General features: G+C 43.5%; 2 protein-coding genes across 2 annotated transcripts in view; both read right to left on the reverse strand.

Moving 5' to 3' along the window:
* Nucleotides 1-164: 164 nt before the first annotated feature.
* Nucleotides 165-11,552, reverse strand: LOC140535806 (putative RNA-binding protein Luc7-like 1). Its single transcript, XM_072657320.1, has 10 exons — nucleotides 11,196-11,552; nucleotides 10,104-10,198; nucleotides 8,709-8,807; nucleotides 8,371-8,481; nucleotides 6,704-6,847; nucleotides 5,994-6,170; nucleotides 5,513-5,697; nucleotides 4,080-4,109; nucleotides 3,776-3,910; nucleotides 165-3,593 (listed from the first exon to the last, which is right to left on the reverse strand). The coding sequence occupies exons 1-10, from the start codon at nucleotides 11,254-11,256 to the stop codon at nucleotides 3,356-3,358; spliced, it is 1,275 nt and encodes a 424-aa protein (XP_072513421.1). The 5' UTR covers nucleotides 11,257-11,552; the 3' UTR covers nucleotides 165-3,355.
* A 6,288-nt stretch (nucleotides 11,553-17,840) lies between these two features.
* The window catches only part of mri1 (methylthioribose-1-phosphate isomerase 1), a 17,694-nt gene continuing 10,534 nt past the window's right edge, over nucleotides 17,841-25,000 (reverse strand). Inside the window, exon 6 of the mRNA XM_072657328.1 lies at nucleotides 17,841-23,913. Coding sequence (XP_072513429.1) covers nucleotides 23,780-23,913 — 134 coding nt within the window. The 3' untranslated portion in view covers nucleotides 17,841-23,779. The remainder of the gene's footprint in view (nucleotides 23,914-25,000) is intronic.

Consider the following 25,000-nt stretch of genomic DNA (forward strand, 5'->3'; position numbering starts at 1 on the left):
TAAGAATGTTTTTTTGGTTCATAATTTTTTTCTTTCTTTTTCTTTTCATCCAATCATTTAACTCGGATTTACCAAATAAATCCGATTACAAAAAGGGGTGTGTGTGTGTGAACACTCCAATCATGACTTGACCTAATTTCAAAGGCAAGAAACACACATTTCCGTAGCATTGAATTTTCTGGTTTATTAAATTGTATAGCGGGAAGGATCAAATTTGAGATCAGATAAGTTCATAACACAGCAAATTAGCTAAAAGTAAAACAGGAGGGAAAAAAAAAGAAGAAAATTCTGCACACAACATGGTAACAAGAGAAACAGCTGGCTTGCAATGTAACCAAATGTACAAATACGCCTGGAAGGAAGTGGTGTTGTTTCTGAAGAAAACAGCGCTTGCGTTCACAGTAAACTGCTGCTGGAGGTTTCGTGTTCGTAGCACGAATTCGCCAACTCACGCTTTTCCTCTTTCACACCAAACCAAACCGGGTGTGCACTATGAAACCGGAGCCAAATAGTCAACAAGCAAACAAAGGGAAATTTCACCCACTTAACTTAAACTTCTAAATCAACATTCCTCAAAGGTGTGAGAGGCTTGATGTTTTCATTACTTTAACTACTGGGAAAATGAGCACATGGGTTTAAGGTCTGCATAATTAAATAGTTCACATGTAAACAAAGTTGTTCAGAGTTTGGTTTGATGTGAAACCAATAAATTCGTTCTAGAGAAAGAAAGTTCGTTCACAGTGGCGGTGAAGAAACCAGACGCCTGAAGAATTGAACTGCCAACCTCTAGAAGCTCCCCTACAGAAATTGTTACATTAAATGCTTTGATGAGGACTTCGTTTACAGAGCTTTCAACTTTAAAAAGTTATTTAACCATCACTACCATTACGTACGAAACACATGGTGGTGGTAGTTTCCGTACTTGTGTTGTAGTTATGGACGCCTGCTTCCCATCACCACCACCCTCACTGCGTTTCCTTACAACAACCCATTTCTCATCAAACCGCTCTGAGCAACTGTTTACAGCCTTTAATCTAAATACGCAGGAATTTAACGTCACCCAGGAGAGTAAACCTGTAACTGGGAAGAGGGGACCTGGTGTTAAACTGTTCATTTTAAGGAGGCACTCAAGAGCTGAAGTAAACAAAGGTCACCCCGGTCACCTAAAAGAAGCTACATTCAGTTAAATTCCTTAAAAAAACAAAGCAAAAATAAAAAGAATGAAACGGTTCGCTTTGCCAACAAGTGAATCCAGCCTCATAGTAGCTGCATAAACATCATAAGCATCAACAGTGATGATCAATAGTCAATGTTCAATAACAATAATAACAAAAATGAGGAAAAATAAAATACACCACTTGTGTTTTTTTGTTTGTTTGTTTGTTTGTTTTTTAAAGAAAATACACAGCTTCAGTGGTAGCTCGGCCTCTCCGTGGGGTTTCTTCCTCTAGTAACTCACTGATACATCAAGTGAAACGGGGGTGGGGTCGGGGGTGGAGGGCGTCTCAGAGTCCTCTGGTGGTCTTCTTCCGTTTCTGAATGCACAACCTTATCGGAAACCTTCGCTGTACTGAGGCACCCACCATTTCACCAAATGTTCCTTTCTTGATCACTCTCACTAAACACACACACACACACACACACACACACACACACACACACACACATACATACATACATACATACATACACATACATACACACCAGTACACACACCAACTTTTGCAACACGCTCCTGCTGATTCATGACTCACTGGATGGGCGACAAGCTTAAAGACGGGGCGAATTCCGAAAAACCAAATTTTCGTAATTTTCCCCTCTTCTTAGATCAGACGTTAATTCAGTTAATTCTGCACTTGAGCTACAAGGCTAACGTAGGATCAAAATCCTCAAGTCATTGACCACTGACATCCATTACTTGTCAGCTCCGACACTAAACACGGCTGGGTGGATTGACTACATTCGGAATTGCCCTTATAATCAAGGCCATAATACCTTGTATCTCCAAAATTAGAACTTTACAGAAGAACAGTGAGAGAAATCTTCAATTTGAATGCATGTTTAATTCATTAGATTTCATTCCAAATTGGTTTGAGCCATTTCTACTGGCTCAGAATGGTTCAGATTTGGAACGATGTTTCCTTTAAATGCCTGAATCGATCAGATTACATGAAAGAAAAAAAGTAAATATAAAAAAAGTAAATATTGCACCAGCAGAGGGCTAATTAGTAGATCTACCTGCAAATTAGGTCTAATCCTGGGTTTTCAATGGTGGCGGATCACCGCCGGCACTGCGGTTTAGTCCAATACTCAACAGACCTGATCTGTTCGGCTAGGTCGTCTTGATATCTGCCAGCTGAAGGTGGCATTTCTCCAGGGCCACGTTTGTTCTTAGCCTAGATTTTACAGAACGTTTCACAGCGAATCACCATCAGCTTTGCAAACTGCTGCTGGAGGTTGTGTGTATGTAGCATGAATTCATAAACTCAAGTTCATGAGGGCCGAACAGTCAACAAGCAAACAAAGGGGAATTTTTAAATCCATTTCATCCAATTTACTCTAATAAAGGCTGCAGTTAGGTGAGGTTTGAGAACCTAGCTGAGCGCGTGGGACGCGTGGCATTAGACTCTGGTCGAGCATCAGACATTAGAAAAATCAGACCTGCCAGTCTGAACTCTTTAGGCTTCAGATCAGACCCAACACAACCGAGTTTAATTCACCTGATCAGATTTCTCTGTCTCTACGGCAGTTTCCCAGACCTCTGGCATCACACACACAAGTCTGACACTAACTGAGCTCTGCCCACAGCTCTGATCTTTCATAGCAACCGCTAGTAGGTTGGACAAGCCTTAGAGATCACCGATCAAGATGCCGTTTAACCGACGACGAGCTGTCGCACCACCCTGCTTCTATTTTTACTGCGTTATTAATTTCCAGTAGTTTTTATTCTGTATTTGAGTGAAAAGCTTGTGTTCGGTTTGACTAAGCATGGCTAATTTCAGTCGTGTGATAGAGGCAATATTAGCATGGTGGCAAACCTGCTGTGCCCTGTGTATTTTACACTTCACTGATTAAGGTTTTGTAAAGCTTGGCTAACCTAGAACTAGTTGCTATGCAAAAGAAAAAAAAAAAAAGAAAAAAAAAAGTGGGCGGAGCCTGGGGAAGGCAATCCTGCACCATTAACTGGCAGTTGATGCTCTTTTTTTTTGCCGTTGCTGCCCACCCAGTGACCGACAGATCGGCTAAACGCACAGTAATGAACACAGACAGGAAGCAGTGTAAAAGTATAGTGACTGCACTCTCTCTCTCTCTCTCTCTCTTTCACTCTTTCTCTCTCTCGCCCATTCGGTCTATTCTAGATCTCTCCGGACTCCCTCTCCTCAGAGCTGGAGCGGTTCTCTCTCTCCAGCGAGACGGATCTCTCTCGTCCTTTCAGTCTGCCCGTCTCCGGAGATGATGGGGGAGACCTCCCTCTCTCGCCCACCTCTCTCTCCACGTCTCTCCGCCCGTCATCCCTCCACCTGTCCTCTCCCGGACACTCCCTCAATCGCTCCTGCGAGGCTGAACGCTCCCGTTCTCTGGTGTGTGAGGACCTGAGTGAGTGAGAGAGAGAGAGAGAGAGAGAGAGAGAGGGGAATATTATTATTTTTTCTTGAAAACTATATAGAGTGTCTGTTTTCTTACATACAGACTGATATAATTATGAAATAATATAAATAAGCGTCTAAATAAGTTGATAAGTCCTTAATTTGTTTGCTGCTGCTGATCTGATCACCTTTTCTTCTTCCTCCTGTGCGAGTGAGAGCGCGAGCGGTGGCGGTCTTTGTGTCTGTGTTTCCTCTCTCGATCTCTGTCCCGAGAGCGAGAGGAGCGGTGTCGCCGAGAGCGATGAGAGGAGCTCCCGCCGTCCCTGAGAGAGGAGTGAGAAACCAGAACGCTGATTAAACAGAAGCACCAGAGCGAGCTACAGGATAAACATGAAGACTACGGCAGCGGTGCGTCACCGTGAACTCCACGTTAGCACTGTTAGCATTAGAGCCCCTCGGTGGTCAAAGAAGCGCTTCACTGCCGTCACTCACCTGTATCTGTCTCCACTTCGAGATCTCGACCTGCGAGAGCGGAAAACAGAGACGCAATGAAACCACTGGAACTTTTTACTGAAGACAACACAGACAGGCTCTGCTCAAATTCATTCCTTATTCACTATGTAGTGCACCACTTCTAAGCTAGATCAAACTATTCACTATGTAGTGCACCACTTCTAGGTTACGTCAAACTATTCTCTATGTAGTGCAGCACTTCTAAGCTAGGTCAAACTATTCACTATGTAGTGCACCACTTCTAAGCTAGGTCAAACTATTCACTATGTAGTGCACCACTTCTAAGCTAGGTCAAACTATTCACTATGTAGTGCACCACTTCTAAGCTAGGTCAAACTATTCACTATGTAGTGCAGCACTTCTAAGCTAGGTCAAACTATTCACTATGTAGTGCACCACTTCTAAGCTAGGTCAAACTATTCACTATGTAGTGCACCACTTCTAGGCTACGTCAAACTATTCACTATGTAGTGCACCACTTCTAGGCTACGTCAAACTATTCACTATGTAGTGCACCACTTCTAAGCTAGGTCAAACTATTCACTATGTAGTGCACCACTTCTAGGCTACGTCAAACTATTCACTATGTAGTGCACCACTTCTAGGCTACGTCAAACTATTCACTATGTAGTGCACCACTTCTAGGCTACGTCAAACTATTCACTATGTAGTGCACCACTTCTAGGCTACGTCAAACTATTCACTATGTAGTGCACCACTTCTAGGTTACGTCAAACTACTCCCTATGTAGTGCAGCACTTCTAGGCTAGGTCAAACTATTCCCTATTCACTATGTAGTGCACCACTTCTAGGCTACGTCAAACTATTCCCTATTCACTATGTAGTGCACCACTTCTAAGCTAGGTCAAACTATTCCCTGTATAGTGCACCATTTCTGGGCTATGCCTAAACTACTCCCTATTCACTATGTAGTGCACCATTTCTAGGCTACGTCTAAAACTACTCCCTATTCACTATGTAGTGCACCACTTCTAAGCTAGGTCAAACTATTCCCTATATAGTGCACCATTTCTGTGCTATGCCTAAAACTATTCCCTATTCACTATGTAGTGCACCACTTCTAGGCTACGTCTAAAATTATTCCCTATTCCCTACGTAGTGCACCATTTCTGGGATACATCTGTAACTATTCTCTATTCACTATATAGTGCCCTATTTCTTGGCAAGATCGAAACATATTCCCCATGTAGTGCACTATTCAGGCTATGTTCAAATTAATTCCCTATTTACTACATACTGCCCCACCTCCCTACAGTGTTCGAATCTACTCCCTATTCCCTACGTAGTGCACTACTTCAGTAGGGTTTGAATATTAACCATATTCACAACTTGACATAGTCCAGTGTGCCATGAATGGGACATCATTTGAGACCCAGGGGACAGTAACTCACCTTCTGCGGTCTCGCTCCCTTTCTCTTTCCCTTTCCCTCTCTCGCTCCCTCTCTCTTTCTCTCTCTCGCTCACGTTCCCGCTCTCTCTCCATCTCCCACTCCCTCTCCCTTTCAGCCCGCTCCTCCCGGTCCCTCTCTTCTCTCCGTCTCATCCGCATCCGCTCCTGCTTCTCCGCTACAGCTTTCTGTGAGAGATAGAGAATATATATTATATACACAAGGAAAAAAATATAATTAATAATAATAACAATAATAATATTAATAATAATATTTAGTGGATATTATACTTTGTGGCCTCAATGTACCTTGTGACCATGTCATAAAAAAAGGTCTAGCATAATCACTGTAGAAGCTCCGAAAGTGTTTAATGATTAATAAATAATAATAATAATAATAATAATAATAATAATAATAATGACACTAACGAGGTAAACAGGTGCCTAATTAAAAGCTGTTTGTGAAGTTTGTTTTCAGTCCTCACCCTCAGCTTCTCGAGCTTCTCTCGGATCTCGATGAAGCCCAGATGCAGTTTCCCGCCAAAGTGGTCGGCGAGACGGCGGTCGTTGTCATGGAGACCGAGGTAGGCGGAGCAGACCTCACACACCCTCAGCTTCTGCTGCTGAAAACTGGAAGCTGGCATGGAGTTCCGGTATACGTCCTGAAGACAGACAGACAGACAGACAGACACTTGCTAATGCCATACAAACATTCATATATTATCTCAGCCATTCTGTGCCACCTGCTGGTCAAACTGGAGCGTACGCCTGGCATAATCCCGAGTCACTCAACAGCTTCAATTTTAAAAGAACCAACAATCAAATCTAAAATAAGAAAAAGAAATATGAGGCGCATAATCTTAATCTTAAAATAAATAAATAAATAAAAAATAAATAAAATCAGGCAATTCAATCCACAATGATCAATATGATTATTCTATAATTCTAGAATAAAGGACGTCAGGGGCTTAGATGACCAAGGACAGACTGTAGACTGTAGAGTGATATACATTTAGAAAATAATATATTCATTATATATATGTTTATTATTATATATTCATCATTTACCTTCATACCTTCACCCTTATTGCTGATTGATTGTCAATAATAGTGTCATTTGTCCTTGCTGTGTGTGTGTGTGTGTTTCCTGAACTTTAACACTTAGTACTAAACTGAAAATGCCCCCCAGACTGACCTCAGCCTCTTTTTTGAGGGTTCGTGTCTTCTCCACTTTCTCCAGGACCTGCTGAGCCTCCTCCACGTTCCCTTCTCCACCCAGCTGCTCCGCTCGAGCCAGCAGCTTTCCGATCTCCTCGTTCAGCTCGTGAACCCTCTCCGCCTGGAACAGAACACACACACACACACACACACACACACACACACACACACACACACACACACACACACACACAGTTACTGTACAAGCTCTGGTGTAAACGTTAGCACAACCAATCAGTGTATCATACCGGAGGTCTAATCCCAACTCTGACCCGGAGCTCGGCCCCAACCGCAACAGTGCGGAAAGTCCTAAAGCGAACCGTAACCACAACAGTCACGGGTGTGAACCTGCATCAGTGTATCGTGAGGTGGAAGAAGTTCATTGTCATTAATTGCAGCGATGTTTTATTGTCTATTTTTCCACAATTTCAAATCGAACTGTTGAGATCCTAGGATTGCATATGTACACAACAGAGCTGAAAGAGCCTGTTTATAGTATTATACACTTTCTGAGGGGATTGAGGACATCGCCACTGCTCCTAGAACACTGACCAGCTTCATAAATGACTACAGAGAGGGCAGAACTAGCCCTGTTGAACAGGTGCTTCAGTGGCTTTGCGAAATGCTGAATAGAAACCATTGATTTTCATTTTATTAAACAATTTTTTTTATCATATTCTATGCAAACTCCGACATATGCGGCAAAACACAAACACACACACACACACACACACACACACACACACACACACGTGTATTCAAACACACATGGACACTGACGAACACTCATTCTGAACTTCCTGTCAGCTGTGCCAAAATGCCTCTATACACCAGGTGTACGAAACCTCTGTTAAAACGTTGCCTAACTGATATCCTCTCGGCCCGAAGACAGAGTCTCGGGGGAAGCTCCACACACACACAAAGGAATCCCCAGTGTGTGTGTGTGTGTGTGTGCTCCAAGATAAGACTTATCTTCATCAGCTATCAGTCCTGCTATTGTCTGTGTGTGTGTGTGTGTGTGTGGTTCTGCCGGGCTAAGGGTGAACAGCGCAGAAATATAAACATCATAATCCTTTATGTCATCTTTTAATTTCTACAGCAAAAGGAATCGTCTAGAGATGGAAGAGTCGACTGGCTATGTATATATACAGCATTGGGTCAATTTTCAGACCAAATATTCGAACAGCTGCTTATTTTGCTAATCCTGAGAGCTGGTCACGCAGATCATGCGATAGGCATCTTCTGAGAGGCTGCAGTTCCTCGTTTAACCACTGAATGGCACTACAGACCTTACTCACGGCTGCAGATCCACAGTGTGCTACTAACTGGATAGCTCTCGAGAGCTCCTCACTCAGCTCAGTACAGAGAGTATCAGTGAGCAGCAACACTTAGAGCTCCACAGCGCAGTTCTGGATGGGAATTCACGGACTCTCTCTGGGAGATCGATGTGACTGAAGCCCTGTATCATGATGCATTACCAAAGTTTGATTGGAAAGATTAAAGCTCGATTGATATCCCAGATTGGTCAATCTCGGTGAAAGTGACCAGTGATCGTTACCTAGCCCAAAAACACTGATCTGCCCATCTCTAGTTTTGCCATTGGAAAGTTCAAATCCATTGGAATGACACTTAATAGGTGGTTACCTTGGCAGCGACTTCTGCACTGATCTCCTCCTGTGTCTCGGCCAATCGTTTCTTGGCCAGCTCGGTCCTTCGGTCGCAGTCCGCGATGAACGACTGCAAGTGCTCAGCAGCCTGGACAAACACAAACCACCATTATCACCTGCACCTTCGCCACAGCAGCAACAATCAATACACGATCAGATAGTCTCTGATCATCTGTGGTACAGAACCCCACTACTGAACTGAGGTTCTGAGGTCTGAGGTTCATTAGATACAACACCTCCTAGAATAAAGGAGCCCCCCCAACCCCACCCCATCTCATCTCATCTCCCAGCATACATGAGCTCCATCATACTCACGTCCAGTTCGAAGAAGTATTCCTGATGTTTGGAGGCGATCTCATAGTCTGCCCTCAGAGCGAGATCATGAACCTTCACGCACTCCCCCAGGTCCATACGCTGCAAAGTGTACACACACATGTTCAGAAGTGAACGTTTATATATTTAAAGAGAAAAAAAATATAAAAGAAATCGTACCGAGAGAGATACAGTCATGAGGAAAAGTAAGGCCACCCTAAGCCCTGATAGCTGGAGTTTCCCTCCTCGCTGAAGGGAACGTCTCCTAAAATGATCAACCAGTCCCGTCTAGACATCAACTGGGAGAAAGTCTTTCCTACTCCTCCACGCAGAAATCTTTCAGCTGCGCAACATTTCAGCTCAGTTTCAGTCTCATGTTCCTCAGGCAGCTCCCTCTGATACAATAAATAGTTCCTAGTGGATTCCATGTTGGAGAGCTCATCAAACCCTACTGCAGAAATGCAGCCCCAGACTGACATCTCCACCTCCACAGCTCATATGGGTTATTGTGCTCTGGGTTATGCCAAACAGGTCCTCTGTTACTGCGTCCAAATATTCTGACTTTGGATTCATCTGCCCAAAGATCATCGTTCCAGATGTCCAGGTCGTGGTCTTCTCTGGAAAAACATTTAGTCTTGCTCTGATGTTTTTTTTCTTTGTTTTTTTGACGGCAAGGGTCTCCTCCTTGCTCTCCAAGAGAGAGCTTCCTGTAGGTTCCCATGATGACATTTTAAGACTGTTTTGGGAATTATTCATGCATTTTGTGGTTCTGCTCTTGAGCTGAACTTGCTAGGGGACGGTCTGATCTGGCCTTGTTGGTCAGCTGCCGTCTGATTTCTGTGGAACTGTTCAGAGATCTTCTTAAACCCTCCTCCCCAGACTCCTCTGCATCTCCAACCTTTTTTCTGAAGGTCTCAGAGAGCTCTCTGGATCTGACCATGCTGGTGATCTTCTTCACCCCCACTTCAACTTCAGTCAAGATCAGACCAGACTAAACGTCTGAGGTTTAGATCAGACAGACTCCTCCAGAATAATCCTCCCTAACCATGTTCTGATGTCCTGCACCTGATCCTAATTCTACACATTTGAAGAAGTAATAACTGTGTGAACTTTATCCTCACAGTAAAAATTAAATTTCTATTAATTCCATTTTAATAAATGATGATTAAATAATTTCTTCAGGTGTGTGAGTTAAGTTAGATGACCTCCATCTCTCAGTGCTGATCACATGGAGATCAGACCTTCAGATGTTTTAAGACGTTCAAAAAGACAAAGGTTAAAGGTTTTCATGGGGTGTCCGAACTTTTTTCACATGACTGTAGTGAGATAGAGATTGATGGACAGACAGACAGACAGACAGAGAGAGCAGTGCTCTGGATGGAGATGCTCTACACTCACTGTGCCTGACAGGATATCATGAGGGCAGGACTCCAGTAGATGACTTTTGCACACTCTCTCATCTGTGAATTTGATCCGCTGCCGCATGGTGTCTCCTGTAACACACACACACACACACACACACACACACACACACAGAGAGTGATAATACATGATCATGTGTTGCTATAAGACACACTGTGTCACACGGTGCTACTTCTGATCAGATGACCCGAGCAGGTAAAAACAGCTGGGGGTTTATGAGACGGCCCACATTTTGTACTGTTCTAGTTCAGTTCTGATCTGCTTGCTTTAATAGATCTGTAAGAACTTCTGAATGTTCAAAGGAGCGCGAAGGTCCGGAAGCTAGAAGGAAGCTGATTAGCTGAGGAGAAGACAGACGATTCTAAAGACTCCCTTCTTGCCACGTCATCTACCATGGCGTTGAGGTCTGGGTTTAAAAGAGCAACCGGTGGGACGTGGTGGAGATGGTGGTGGAAGGGTATTCTTAAACTTAGAGCCCTAAGATATCGCATCATGTCGTACTGAGCCCACATGGTGACAGTGGCTTTATTAAATATCGTGAGGATATTTTCAGCGTGCATTATTAAACCCTGCCTCTGTAAAAGTGAGGTACGCTACACTTCTTCTGAGCAACGGCAAAGCTGAATCTCGAACATAATATCGTATCGATACAGGTGTATTCCTCCACCCCAGACTCCGCAGATCTGCAGAACATGGGCTCATCCCGGGTCACGACCAAGATAAGCCGATCAATCAATTGATCGATCTTATTCAATCAATTTGAAAGTCTAATATCGAATCGAGCGTGAAAACCGGTGTATCGTCACAGCCCTGCACAGCTGCCCTCCCTGGCCCTGTTGCTGTTACAACAGGTAGCTGGCTGGCTGGGCTGGATGCTGAGCTACACCAGACAGCCCCCCATCCAGCATGGTGAGGCATGATAGCTATGATGTGCTGTGCTAAGATAAGCTAAGATAAGCTAAGCTAGGCTAAGCTAGGCTAAGCTAAAGTAGCTAGCATTTCCTACTTCCACTAATTTCCTCATTACAGCGAAACCAGCCCCGGTTCTGACCCAGAAAACACACTCACCGTCCCGGCCGGTGCCCATCAGCTGGTCCAGCATGGCTCTCATCTGCGCCTGGGCCGACATCCTCACCTTTATCCCGGGTTACTTGTATTGTTTATATCCTTGACACTCCAGACACATGCACTCTGAGTGTGAGTGTGTGTGTGTGTGTGTGTGTGTGTGTCAGTAGGCCTCTGCCCTGTGTTGTGTGTGTGTGTGAGTAACTTTCCTAACAGCTAGGCTAGGCTAGGCTAGGCTAGGCTAAGCTAAGCTAAATGGAAAAGCCCAGTCAGAATCTGAGCCGTATTTCTTCAACAAACAGCGCAGCAACCTTCAACTTCAACCATCCAGCAGCTCTGCCTCTCCTCTGACCCCCTCTGACCCCCTCTCTCCCCCGCTCTCCCTCTCCCTGTCCCCCTCTCTCCTTGTTAGCACGTCGAGCTAGGCTATGCTAAGCTAAGCTAAAGCTAACGGGAAATCCAATGGCGGGTCCCCCCTTCCCTCCTCTCCTCTCCTCTCCTCTCCTACACTCCTTCCTACACTGTCCCGCTCCTAATTGCCGTCGAGGTGATGAGGAACCGCGCACCAGGCCGAGCCCCAGGTCACCGCTCCATGTTTTGGGGGGATGTTTGGGGGGGTTTCTGAGCCGCGCTGTTTATTTTCAGCGTTTTCTGATCAGCGCAGTTTTCCGCGCTGAGCTCCGGCAGGAAGCGCGGCCGGACGGAGAGGCGCCTGATTGGTGGAGCGCGCGGTGACGTCACCGCGACGGGGGGGGGGGGGGGGGGGGGGGGGGGGGGGGGGGGGGGGGGGGGGGGGGGGGGGGGGTGCTTTCCCCCAGTCAGTTCAACGGTAACAAGGTGCAGGAGCTGGGGGTGGGAGGGGGAGGGGGAGGGGGAGGGGAGGAGGGGATAAGGGGGTAGGGAGTAGGGGGTAAGTGGATATGGGGGTAAGGGAATAGGGGATAAGGGGGTAAGGGGTGTAAGGGGGAAAGGGGTGTAAGGGGGGTAGGGGGAAAGGGGGGTAGGGGGGTAAGGGGTGTAAGGCGGTAAGGGGTGTAAGGGGGTAGGGGTGTAAGGGGTGTAAGGGGGTAAGGGGTGTAAGGGGGTAGGGGTGTAAGGGGGGTATGGGGGTAGGGGTGTAAGGGGTGTAAGGGGTAGGGGTGTAAGGGGGTAAGGGGTGTAAGGGGGTATGGGGGTAGGGGTGTAAGGGGGGTATGGGGGTAGGGGTGTAAGGGGGTAAGGGGTGTAAGGGGGTAGGGGTGTAAGGGGGGTATGGGGGTAGGGGTGTATGGGGGTAGGGGTGTAAGGGGTGTAAGGGGGGTAAGGGGTGTAAGGGGGTAGGGGTGTAAGGGGGGTATGGGGGTAGGGGTGTAAGGGGTGTAAGGGGTAGGGGTGTAAGGGGGTAAGGGGTGTAAGGGGGTATGGGGGTAGGGGTGTAAGGGGTGTAAGGGGGTATGGGGGTAGGGGTGTAAGGGGGTAGGGGGGTAGGGGGGTAAGGGGGTAGGGTGTAAGGGGGTAGGGGGAAAGGGGGGTAGGGGATAGGGGGTAGGGGGATAGGGGGGTAAAGGGGCTAGACTCCTGAGCTGGACTGCTTCACTGAGAGGTCTCACACGTATTTGTCTTTGAAGGGAATTTGAAGGGAATTAGTTAATTCATTAAATTTCTGAGTGTTTTGGGGTGTATCATTTTATTCAGAGCAGTTAAAACAAATCTCCTCCTTATCCTCCTCCTCCTCACTTTTTTAAAATTCTGAGGTCTTACTTCGCACTCCAGCTCAGTAGGTGGCGATATTGCACCTGTAGTTGGTCTGCCAACCACTAGTATCCTAAAACAAGAAGAAGAGGACCTGGGGCTGAGTTCACAAACGTGTCTAAAGAAAGTCTTCTTAAATATTCTTACTTTTTTTTCTTAAGTTCACGATTTAAAAAAATTAAATTAATTTAATTATTAATTATATAATTTTTTCCCTTTTTTTTTTCTAATTTCTGTCTAGTGTCCCATGTTTTAACCCATTACTAAAGGTATGAGAACTACTGACATTCATCCATCACTCAGGTAGAAGTGAGTGGAGATACTAGGTTTTAAAAGACTTCTATAGAAGCTGAAGTATCATCTGAAGCTTTTTACTCCAGTAACAGTGTAAAAGTACTGGTTTCAGAACGACTTCAAGTAGAAAAGTAAAAGTAATGGAAGGAAAACAAAGACCGAAAGCTTAGGCCGCGCCACAGGGGTCTATAGTGCACTACCCCCCCCCCCTCCCCAAAAACCCATTTCTCTAAAAGCCATAATAAGGAGAATGATCTATTAAAATGTTGATGTTAAAAATGTTGGGCTGCACTAGGCTCCTGTTTCAGCTGCAGATCTGCCCATTGAAGATGAAGCATTTCAGTAATATCAGCTCTATTAAAGGAGCGTCTCTGTGCTCTACTGAGCATTAACATGAGCTTCATGGAGGAAAATATGAGGGGTCGTTGTCTAGAAGTTCTGTAAAGCTGCAGAAAGTCAAACTTCAGAGGCGTGTGATCAATAAGCTTTATTGGAGTGTAAATGTGGGGCTCAGTCGGGACGTTTCACTGCAGCTCTCTTGAGTCTCTGCCACGGACACAGTCTTCATACTAGACTACAGACGTCTGCTGTGAGCTCGCTGGAGAGGGACGGGACGGGTGCAGGTGTGATGATCTCTTATAAACCAATAGGGAGTCAGAATGGTGTGTGTTTATACTTCTCATCCAATCAGGATCAGACTCACACTTTCCGGATGGAGAGATTTATCTGGAGAGGGTTTTTATTGATGACGAGCCGGAATGAGAACAAAGGGAAATAAAATAGGAGTAACGAGGCTGTTTTTAAAGTGTAAGGAGGAGAAAGTTCAGATAATTGGGTGAAAATGTAAGAAGTAGAAGTAAAAAGTCTGAAAAATAAAGAATTACTCCAGTAAAGTTTAGAGAACCAACATTTCTACTTCATTACTTGACCCTCTGTCCATTACTGCGCCGGACACTGTACAACCCTGTGCTGGTATAATGACAGTAAAGCTGAGCTGAATTGACCTGCAGGCATTTCTCTACTACAGGCACATAAACACACCCATGTGAAGAAGTCATTTCAGTAAACAAGGCCAAAGTCATCAACGAGAAAGAGCCCACCTCTGTTTACCTCTGGATTAGAATGAAGGTCTGGAGCTTTTTGCTCAGACAACACACTCACCCACTCACACACACACACACACACACACACACACACACACACGTATGTAATTAGGTCACTGTAAAAACTCCACGTATCCATATGAGATTTCCCCAAGAGATCAGTGCAGACAGAGAACAGCCAGACGTTCAACAGAGAACTCAAACACTGGGATTTACGGGAAATTCAGCCACAGACTGAGCGCTGACTGTAATCTCCATTAATGATTGGTCAGATATGGCTGTGGACCAAAAGATAGGGTGTTATAGACGGGTTCCAAACATAAAGCGTATTAAAATCTAACAGGAATGAGTGAAGGACTGAAGGAGGGAATGAGTGAATGAGTGAATGAGTGAACAAGTAAATGAGTAAATGAGTGAATGAGTAAATGAGTGAACGAGTAAATGAGTGAATGAGTAAATGAGTGAACGAGTAAATGAGTGAATGAGGAAATGAGTGAATGAGTAAATGAGTGAACGAGTAAATGAGTGAATGAGGAAATGAGTGAACGAGTAAATGAGTGAATGAATAAATGAGTGAATGAGTAAATGAGTGAACGAGTAAATGAGTGAATGAATAAATGAGTGAATGAATAAATGAGTGAATGAGTAAATGAGTGAATGAGTGAATGAGTGAACAAGTAAATGAGTGAATGAGTAAATGAGTAAATGAGTGAATGAATAAATGAGTGAACGAGTAAATGAGTGAATGAGGAAATGAGTGAATGAGTAAATGGGTAAATGAGTGAACGAGTAAATGAGTGAACGAGTGAATGAGTAAATGAGTGAATGAGTAAATGAGTGAATGAGTAAATGAGTAAATGAGGGAACGAGTAAATGAGTGAATGAGTGAATGAATGTGCTGAATGAGTGACTGAATGTGCTGAATGAGTGAATGAATGTGCTGAATGTGCTGAATGAGTGAATGAATGTGCTGCTCTTCTGTCCTCACCACTGCTGACGCTCTGTGAGCCACTGTGAGTATACCCCTCATCTACGTCTGCTGCAGCAGAGCTCACTGCTCACCCGGGGAAACAGCTCCTTCCTCACCACAGCAGGAGAGTCTCTTGCGTTAAGGACCTGTACAGGCACTCGGGTGCTCGGTTAAGCGCCCGGGGTCCAGGGCGGCACGTTGAACACTGAGCTCAACGTTCAGGTATTCATTCCGTTCCTTCATAGGAAGAGATGTTCAGCTCATGTGCTTATAAACCCTTTAAAGGAGGATTTCAGGGATTTGGGCTTTTGGAGACCTCTCTGGTGAGAATGTGTAATTGCACTGAACCTGCAGAGCCTTTCAGAGCGAATGAATCTAAACATTGCAAGTTTACATTTACACAGTGGGTGAAAGAGCAGATGAAGGCCGAAGCTCTCGCAGTAGCCGTTCTGCTTTTATCAGCCCCATTAGCGACGGTTGCCGTGGTTGCTCGGGTCACCAGCAAACAATGCTGGATCCTCTTTCAATGGCTGTGAATGTGACTTAAGAACATCAAGACGTGTGACGTGGCCAAAAAACAAAAAAACTCCATTTATTAGAATCATTTTGCTGAGAAAGACTACTGCTTTCAGTTGAAATGAAAAAATATTAAGGACAGCTCCTTTAATGTCCTCAGCAAGAACATGTTATTGTTACAATAACAACAATTTATTGCAGTTTTTGAAACATACACAAGACAAGGCATCTTTACTAAGCACATTGAAAAGAGACCAAGTGTCAATCAAAGTCCTGGTGTGCTGAAAGACATAGTGACCTCTAGTGGATTTCTGTTAGCCTAACACGCCTCTGCTGATCGAGAGAGATGGAAGTTCTTCAGTAAGATGCAAGTGTAAGTGTTTGTAAATCAGGGGTTCTCAACCTCGTCCACCTCACAGCCCACCTGTTTAGAGCTTAACAGCCCACAAGGAAGCCAGTTCTCCATGTTTACATTTACATTTAAGGCATTTAGTAGACGATCTTCTCCAGAGCCACTTACTAAAGAGCTTCACTATTTACTCAAGAAGAACCTCAGCTAGTTTAAATAGACTAAAAAAGTTTAGACTCTACTAAACACAAGTCAATAAGGTGACCATAAGATTCTGCTATTCGCCCAAGTCCTCAGAAGAGGAGGGGGGTCTTCAGTCTGGGTTTGAAGACAGTGAGTGTTGGACTCTGCTGTTCGGACACCCAGAGGAAGCTCGTTCCACCACTTCGGTGCAGGACAGAAAAAAGTCTGGACGCTCGTCTTCAGTGGGATCAACCACTGACTTTATGTTTATTTGGGTTTATTCTAATGTTATATAGAGTTAATTACAGGTAGACAATTCTCACTGACCACTGACTTTATGTTTATTTGGGTTTATTCTAATGTTATATAGAGTTAATTACAGGTAGACACTCTCACTGACTTTATGTTTATTTGGGTTTATTCTAATGTTATATAGAGTTAATTACAGGTAGACAATCTCACTGACCACTGACTTTATGTTTATTTGGGTTTATTCTAATGTTATATAGAGTTAATTACAGGTAGACACTCTCACCGACCACTGACTTTATGTTTATTTGGGTTTATTCTAATGTTATATAGAGTTTTACAGGTAGACACTCTCACCGACCACTGACTTTATGTATATTTGGGTTTAATCTAATGTTATATAGAGTTAATTACAGGTAGTCACTCTCACTGACCACTGACTATGTTTATTTGGGTTTATTCTAATGTTATATAGAGTTAATTACAGGTAGACCCTCATGGACCACTTGCTTTATGGTTATTTGCGTTTATAATAATGTCATATAGAGTTAATTACAGGTAGACAATCTCACCGACCACTCACTTTATGTTTATTTGGGTTTAATCTAATGTTATATAGAGTTAATTACAGGTAGACACTCTCACTGACCACTGACTTTATGTTTATTTGGGTTTATTCTAATGTTATATAGAGTTAATTACAGGTAGACACTCTCACTGACCACTGACTTTATGTATATTTGGGTTTAATCTAATGTTATATAGAGTTAATTACAGGTAGTCACTCTCACTGACCACTGACTATGTTTATTTGGGTTTATTCTAATGTTATATAGAGTTAATTACAGGTAGACCCTCATGGACCACTTGCTTTATGGTTATTTGCGTTTATAATAATGTCATATAGAGTTAATTACAGGTAGACAATCTCACCGACCACTCACTTTATGTTTATTTGGGTTTAATCTAATGTTATATAGAGTTAATTACAGGTAGACACTCTCACTGACCACTGACTTTATGTTTATTTGGGTTTAATCTAATGTTTTACAGGTAGACACACCTCTGAGGTACACAGCCTTTAAAATACTGTCATGGCTGTGTGCATATACACATATATTGTGTGTGTGTGTGTGTGTATATATATATATATATATATATATATATATATATATATATATATATATATATATATATGAAATTATTAAATACATTATTTTGAAAATGGCAAAATAAGGACACCAGCAGCGCACTGCTTCCCCTCTTCTTTATTGTACTGAAGTGAAAGAGACCATTCGTAGTTCATGTATGCTGTATACAGTATTATATTCATATACATATGTATAAAATCCAGTCTTTTTTTCTCCAGCTATTTCCACGTTATACAAAACAGAACCTAGCTGTGATTAGCAGTCATAATAAACCAGGATGAACACACACACAGGGAGGTCTTCTCAAACTCACGCAGCCGTCCTCCAAGCACCCTTCCCATTGGCTGAAGCATCAGCGAGGTGCGCTCTCATTGGTTAAAAAAAAATACTGTCTTTTTTTGGCACCAGAGGTTGATCTTAACGGCTCTTCATGATGGTCTGATATTAAATAAAGGCTGATGATCAGATTTCCGTCTGGAATTGTACATATTATTGTTTTCATGGCAGCCCTTTAGCTTATTAGCCTAGATTATTAGCCTATGTACATTAGCTTACATATGTACTGTGACTAAGAGGTTATTTTAGCCTAAAACAAGTCAGTAATAAGGTTAAGCTAAAAAAATAGAATCAAGCCTGTCTAACAAACTCAATTTAATCCGATTTTTTGCTCATTTTTCTGTTACTGCCAATTACCCGACCTTGACGTACCCCCATTTACTTCTCGACAGTTCACGGTCGCCATGTGAGGAACATCAATGCTTCTCCGAATTCGTACTACATTCGTCGCTAATGGCTGAATCCAGTTCTACATCCCAGAATTAGCTCCACCTACAAAAGAAATTCTCTCATAGCTACTGTTGTTAGGCTGGAACCCAGGCTAAGAGTTCAGATCGGCTACATAGCGCGGTGTTGTTCGGCTATCGGGCTAAGCGATCGAGCTGGATTGTGACGTCTATTGTAGATAATCAAATCCGGGCAGGTTGGAAGCAATAAGGTCATAACGTTAGCATAAGCCTTAAGCTAATCTAGAAGAACAGTGTAATCTTTCACACACCAACAACATAAATGAAATGTTAAATATTGCTATTTTGCTGAATAGCACTTTTGCTAACAAAAACAACAAGAGTTGCTACACTGTGGAGGAATGTTTAAGAGCTAATTAAAATTGATGTAAATGGGACTGAAGTTAGTGGCAGTGGGCGTTTTACACAGTTCCGCTTATCCGAGGTGATTAGCATGCTAGCTAACTCTGTTAGCACAAACAATAAGACACAAGGTAGTATAATTATACCATATAATTACACACAGTACAGTGCAGAACACTGAGGTTCGGTGTAAAACTGCATACAACTGCCCGTGCCGAGGAACTAGCTTAGCGGTTAGCATGCTGGCTAAGTCTCCTGACATTTTTTTAGAGCCAGTGGTGAAGAAACAGCCACGCTTAGAGCTGGCCAACATTAGCGACCATTTCCCCTGTTTGTTTTCAGCTACGGCAGTCGTTTCGCAGGTTGTCTACCCTTGTCTACCCCTGCTTAGATCTCCAGCTCCCGTATACGACCACAGCGCAGACTACAGGATGACGGAGGTATGACTCCGCTGGTCTACGGTAGCCACCAAAGAACGCTTTTGCGGGTGGAGCACGGACAAGCTAAGCTCTCGTCTTTCTGCTCCAGTAGAACAACGTCTTGCTCTGGTGTGTTCAGATGCAGCGACACATGACTGGCTACGTCAGCGATAATACGCTCCTCGTGTGGCAGGGTGCAGTATGTATAACGAAGGCCTTCCCATGAAAGCTTTTCAACGATTAATTATCATCACCAAGAACCACAATTCAGAGATATAGAGTATACATATATATATATTTATAGAGATATAATAAAAAACAGGTAACAGCCAAAGAAGAGTGAACATGATGAGAAACCAATGAAACCTCGTACCTTGTTGTTTTTTTTTTGTTTGTTTTGTTTTTTTTTCTCTGAATGAATCAAATCTAGTGAACACACAAATGGCCACGAAATTTGCTACATTGACTCTCCAGAAGGTCAACACCCCCCCCCCCTTACAAAATATTAAAATTGCAAAAATTAAAAGCACAACAGAGATGCGGTCCTGATTTCCCGAAAGCGTCCAATCACAGAAGACCACTTCGGTCTAGCAATTTACACAGCGTACACCGTGACGGCGATGTTGTCGCTTTTGGGAAGGTCGGGACTGCGTTCTGGACAGATGCGAGTCGATGGCGGATGCGCTTACAGACGGGAGTTGATCGATTTGGTGCTACATGTCGTTGTTCTTTGCGGATAGAATAGAATAATAACACACGCTCCATCCTAGCTCTGCTTCGTTCATATTAACGTAACGCAAAGCTTTAACGTGACGAGGGGGAGGGCAACGGAAACTGCGAAACGAGGAGAAGGAAATTCTTCTTATATTCATATTTTCATATTTTGTATTTTTGTTCTGGTCCGATATGGCTCGGATAGTGACACCACAAAAGGGTGGGGCTAGGGGATGGTATGGGGAGCGTGGCCATACGATTCAACCAATCAGAGTGTGGTGGGTGTGTCTGCTGGTCATGTAAGGCAGTGAGGAGAACTGGCCTCGTTACATTCAAAGCCAAAGCCAGTGATATAGCACAGGTACTGGCTAGCATCTCAGCGTTTACTAGGAGAGCACAGCCAAAACTAGCATGGCTAACAGTGAATTAGCATGGCGTTCCGCCAGTCTGAGAGGCAAGACCTTCAGTGTTAAGTAACGCTTGCTTAAATAAAATCTGCCCTAGCTAGTTAGTGCTAATCAGCCTAGCCTAAATGGCTAAATTTGCTTAAAATGAACAAAAGCTACTAGTTAGTGCCAATTAGCAGGGTATCCCGTTAGCCTAACTGGCAAGACTGGTTCATTCATGGTTAGCAAACGTTTACCTTCGTTAGCTGTTAGCTAATTTACTGTTTTTGAAAAAATGAACTAGTCAGCGCTAATCGGCATGATTGCTAAACTGCTACGAATTTCTTTACGTCACTGTTTGCTTATTTACTCGTAGCATCGCATCCCCTGTTAGCCACACTAGTATTAGCATCTTTAGCATCTTTCAACGCTGGGTCTCCAAGATGTTTCACACAAGCTATGGATGCTAACCAGTCCAGGTGTTCATTCCTTTACGGATTCAAATCCACTGTCAACCAAGAGACTTCACCGTTAGCGTTATTATGTGAAGGCCCTGACCGGATTGTGAGAATACGTTTGTGTGTGTTTGTGTGTGTGTGTGTGTGTGTGTGTGTGTGTGTGCGAATATGATTGTGGTCCAACATGACACAAGACTACACTTCACAATGGGGAATAAACAATTATACGCTGCAGGAGCAGAGGATTCTGGGTAGTCTACTGAGGTATAGTGTAGTCTAGCTCCATAGCACCGTTTTTTTCCACGCTGACAACAACTAACACAACCCACTGACCCATTTACAGAACGTCTGAGAAGACGTACCTCGGCCGCTTTACCAACTTTATAAAACAACGCTGAGGAGGATTTAAAGTCCTGCCCGGTCTGAATACTGCTGTTCATGAGCCTTTCCATGCTTTGCCCACAAACATGTTCTTCAATAGCGAGCCCATACCCACCACCCAGATCTTTTTTATTCCAAAAGGGTAAAGGATCTCAGAAGGTTTCTTAAAATATCAAGATATTGCCCCATAATAACTTACTATTGACTATTGACTTACTAATGACTTACTATTTCAGAATAATGAGATACTATATTAAAATATTCACTTAGCATCTCAAAATAATGACTTAGTGTCTCAAGATATGAGAACAAGATAGCATCTCAAAATAATGACAGTATCTTGAGATAAGATCCCAAAATAATGAGATATCAAAATAATGAGATAGTATCTCAAAATAATGACTTGTGTCTCAAAATAACGAGACAGCCTCTGAGAACAATGAGATAGCATCTCAAAATAATTACACAGTATCTTGAGATAAGATCCCAAAATAACAAGATAGCATCTCAAAATAATGAGATACTATCTCAAAATAATGACTTTTGTGTCTTAAAATAATGACAGTTTCTTGAGATAATATCCCAAAATAACGAGATTCTCAGACAAATGACTTTTGCATCTCATAATGAGATAGAGCCTCTCAGAATAATGACAGTATCTTGATATAAGATCCCAAAATAATGAAATACTATCTCAGAATAATGACTTTTGTGTCTTAAAATAATGATAGCCTCTTAGAATAATGAGATAGCATCTCAAAATGATCTTGAGAATATCTTAAAATCATGGGATATATTCTCAAAATCTCAAGATAACCTTAAAATAAGGACTTAGGATTTCAGGATATTGACTTACTACCTCATAATAATGAGAAATAAATAATGACTTAGCATCTCAATGACAACAGTTCACTCATATGAAAAATAAAATTCAGTGCTAGATTATTGTGTTTATTTTAGATGGTGGGAATGGGCTTCCATAATTAGCTACTGTTGCTAGATTGGACAGTAGGACACAACTTTGTTAAAGTTGGTGAGTTCTTCAGATCAGACTGCTACGACGTTTGTTTAGAGTTACGTAGCATCGTAACATCGTTTTTAGTTTAAAATGCTATGCTACGCCGATTACGTTAAAAACAACGAATTTACCACTAGCATAGTTGCATTTGTGGGCGGAGCACAGATGGTAAATTAGCAGCAGTGCAATCGCTGTGTAAATCGGTATGTAAATCTGCCTGTATTTTTATAGAAATCGAATCGTTTTACGGGCAATTTTTTTTTTTACCTAGAACTTTAAATAATCTTTAACGCCTAACGCAATTACTCGTTACACTAGTACGCAGTCTTTTTCTATGTCTAAATATCTGCTTAATAGCACGTCACACAGGTCGCTATTTAAGTAGATGATGTATATGTCGATTAATTTTTGGGGACGTCAACCCCAAACGTAAAAAAACCCCAAAAAAAACAAAATGTTAATATAACATTTCAATTCGCTTCCGCTCAATGAGCTCATTTACGAATCAATACTCACGGCGAGGGTGTTTGTGTTCCAAAGATTTTTTTTTTATGCAAATCAATGCTAATTTTGTGATTTTGTACATATGTACACTACTGGATAGCCCTTACTTTCAGAGCGCTAAAGTAAAAGACCATTTAGCTAATCCGGTATCACAGCTACTTAAGAGTCTGCTCTAAAAGGTGGCAAATCCAGGTCCAGAAAGTCAGAAATCCACCCCAGGATTTAGTTCCAACTGACTTTCTGGACCTGCCGAGCTGCAGCAGAGCCATCCAGGCAGTTGGAATTTTTCCTTTCTGGACCTGGATTCGACACCGTTGGTCTACTCTTTAAAAGAACTGAATGAATTTAAATGAACTGAAAGTCGTTTTTGATTCTGAAACATTTTGCGGATTCAAAACATCGTCTAACCTCAGATAAAACAGTTTCTCTCCTCCGGTAAACCACTCTAATTAATATACCCTTCATTAAAGACTGGAGCTGAGCCAGGGAGAGAGAGGGAGAGAGACAGCATGACAGAAAGAAAGAGAGCGAGCGAGAGAGAGAGAGAGAGAGAGAGAGAGAACGAACAGGCAAGGTAAGGAGTGAGAGAGAGAGAGAGAGAGAGAGAGAGTGAGAGAGCGAGAGTAAGTAATCTAAGAGTAAAGAAAACCCAGTTTATTGAAAGCTAGGCTACAGACAGAGAGGAAAGGAAGAGGAGTGTGTGTGTGTGTGTGTGTGTGTGTGTATAATTGTCCCTGGGTTATACAATTGTGAAAACGTGATTTTACGATTCCACCCTTACTTGTGTGTGTGTGCATATATATCTGTGTGAGTGTGTGTGTGTGTGTGTGTGTGTGTGTGTTTGAGACAGAGTGAGACAGATAGAGAGAGAAAGCGTCTTGATGTGTTTGTTTGTTTTTTTAAAGCAGCTACCACCACTGTGAAGAGAGACAGAAAGAAAGTGAGAGAGAAAGACTCCAAGCTCGTGGTAGAGTGCGGTGCAGTAACACAGCCTGGCCAGCGGGGGCGCCGTGGTTTTACAGTGCGGTGAGGCGGCCGGTCAGCGCAGCTTGTAGCTCAGAGGGCAGAAAGACTCCAAGCTCAGTGATAATACCACCCGTTATCAACTGATGAGGAGTCACATCGAACGCTGGATTCCACACCTCGATACCTGGGGGGGGCAGAGAGAGAATGAGTGTGTGAGAGTGTGTGAGAGTGTGTGAGAGTGTGTGAGAGTGTGTGAGAGTGTGTGAGAGTGTGTGTCCTGTTTCCCCAGAGAGAAATGACTGCTGCTACATGTAGAACACAGGCCAGCTCCACTGCCCTGCAACACACTCCAGTGTTGAAGTGTGTTAGGGGTCAGTGGTGTAACAGAGTGTGGAGTGTGTTAGGGGTCAGTGGTGTAACAGTGGTGGAGGGTGTTAGGGGTCAGTGGTGTAACAGAGTGTGGAGTGTGTTAGGGGTCAGTGGTGTAACAGTGGTGGAGGGTGTTAGGGGTCAGTGGTGTAACAGTGTGGAGTGTGTTAGGGGTCAGTGGTGTAACAGTGTGTGGAGTGTGTTAGGGGTCAGTGGTGTAACAGTGGTTGAGGGTGTTAGGGGTCAGTGGTGTAACAGTGTGGAGTGTGTTAGGGGTCAGTGGTGTAACAGTGTGTGGAGTGTGTTAGGGGTCAGTGGTGTAACAGTGGTTGAGGGTGTTAGGGGTCAGTGGTGTAACAGTGTGGATTGTGTTAGGGGTCAGTGGTGTAACAGAGTGTGGAGTGTGTTAGGGGTCAGTGGTGTAACAGTGGTTGAGGGTGTTAGGGGTCAGTGGTGTAACAGTGGTTGAGGGTGTTAGGGGTCAGTGGTGTAACAGTGTGGAGTGTGTTAGGGGTCAGTGGTGTAACAGTGGTTGAGGGTGTTAGGGGTCAGTGGTGTAACAGTGTGGAGTGTGTTAGGGGTCAGTGGTGTATGTAGAACACAGGCCAGCTCCACTGCCCTGCAACACACTCCAGTGTGGAGTGTGTTAGGGGTCAGTGGTGTAACAGTGAGGAGTGTGTTAGGGGTCAGTGGTGTAACAGTGGTTGAGGGTGTTAGGGGTCAGTGGTGTAACAGTGTGGAGTGTGTTAGTTAAGGGTCAGTGGTGTAACAGTGGTTGAGGGTATTAGGGGTCAGTGGTGTAACAGTGGTTGAGGGTGTTAGGGGTCAGTGGTGTAACAGTGGTTGAGGGTGTTAGGGGTCAGTGGTGTAACAGTGGTTGAGGGTGTTAGGGGTCAGTGTTA

The sequence above is a fragment of the Salminus brasiliensis genome, chromosome 15, assembly GCF_030463535.1.
Source record: "Salminus brasiliensis chromosome 15, fSalBra1.hap2, whole genome shotgun sequence".
NCBI lineage: Eukaryota > Metazoa > Chordata > Actinopteri > Characiformes > Bryconidae > Salminus > Salminus brasiliensis.

Bases quoted from the DNA above. Each gene is read 5' to 3' on its own strand.
- LOC140535806 (XM_072657320.1), bottom strand. From the start codon at position 11,256: ATGTCGGCCCAGGCGCAGATGAGAGCCATGCTGGACCAGCTGATGGGC. The intron at 6,848-8,370 runs GTAACCACCTAT...GTTCTGTTCCAG, and splicing joins GTGCAGAAGTCGCTGCCAAG to GCGGAGAGGGTTCACGAGCT. The intron at 4,110-5,512 runs GTGAGTTACTGT...CCGCTCTCGCAG, and splicing joins AGGGAGCGAGACCGCAGAAG to GTCGAGATCTCGAAGTGGAG.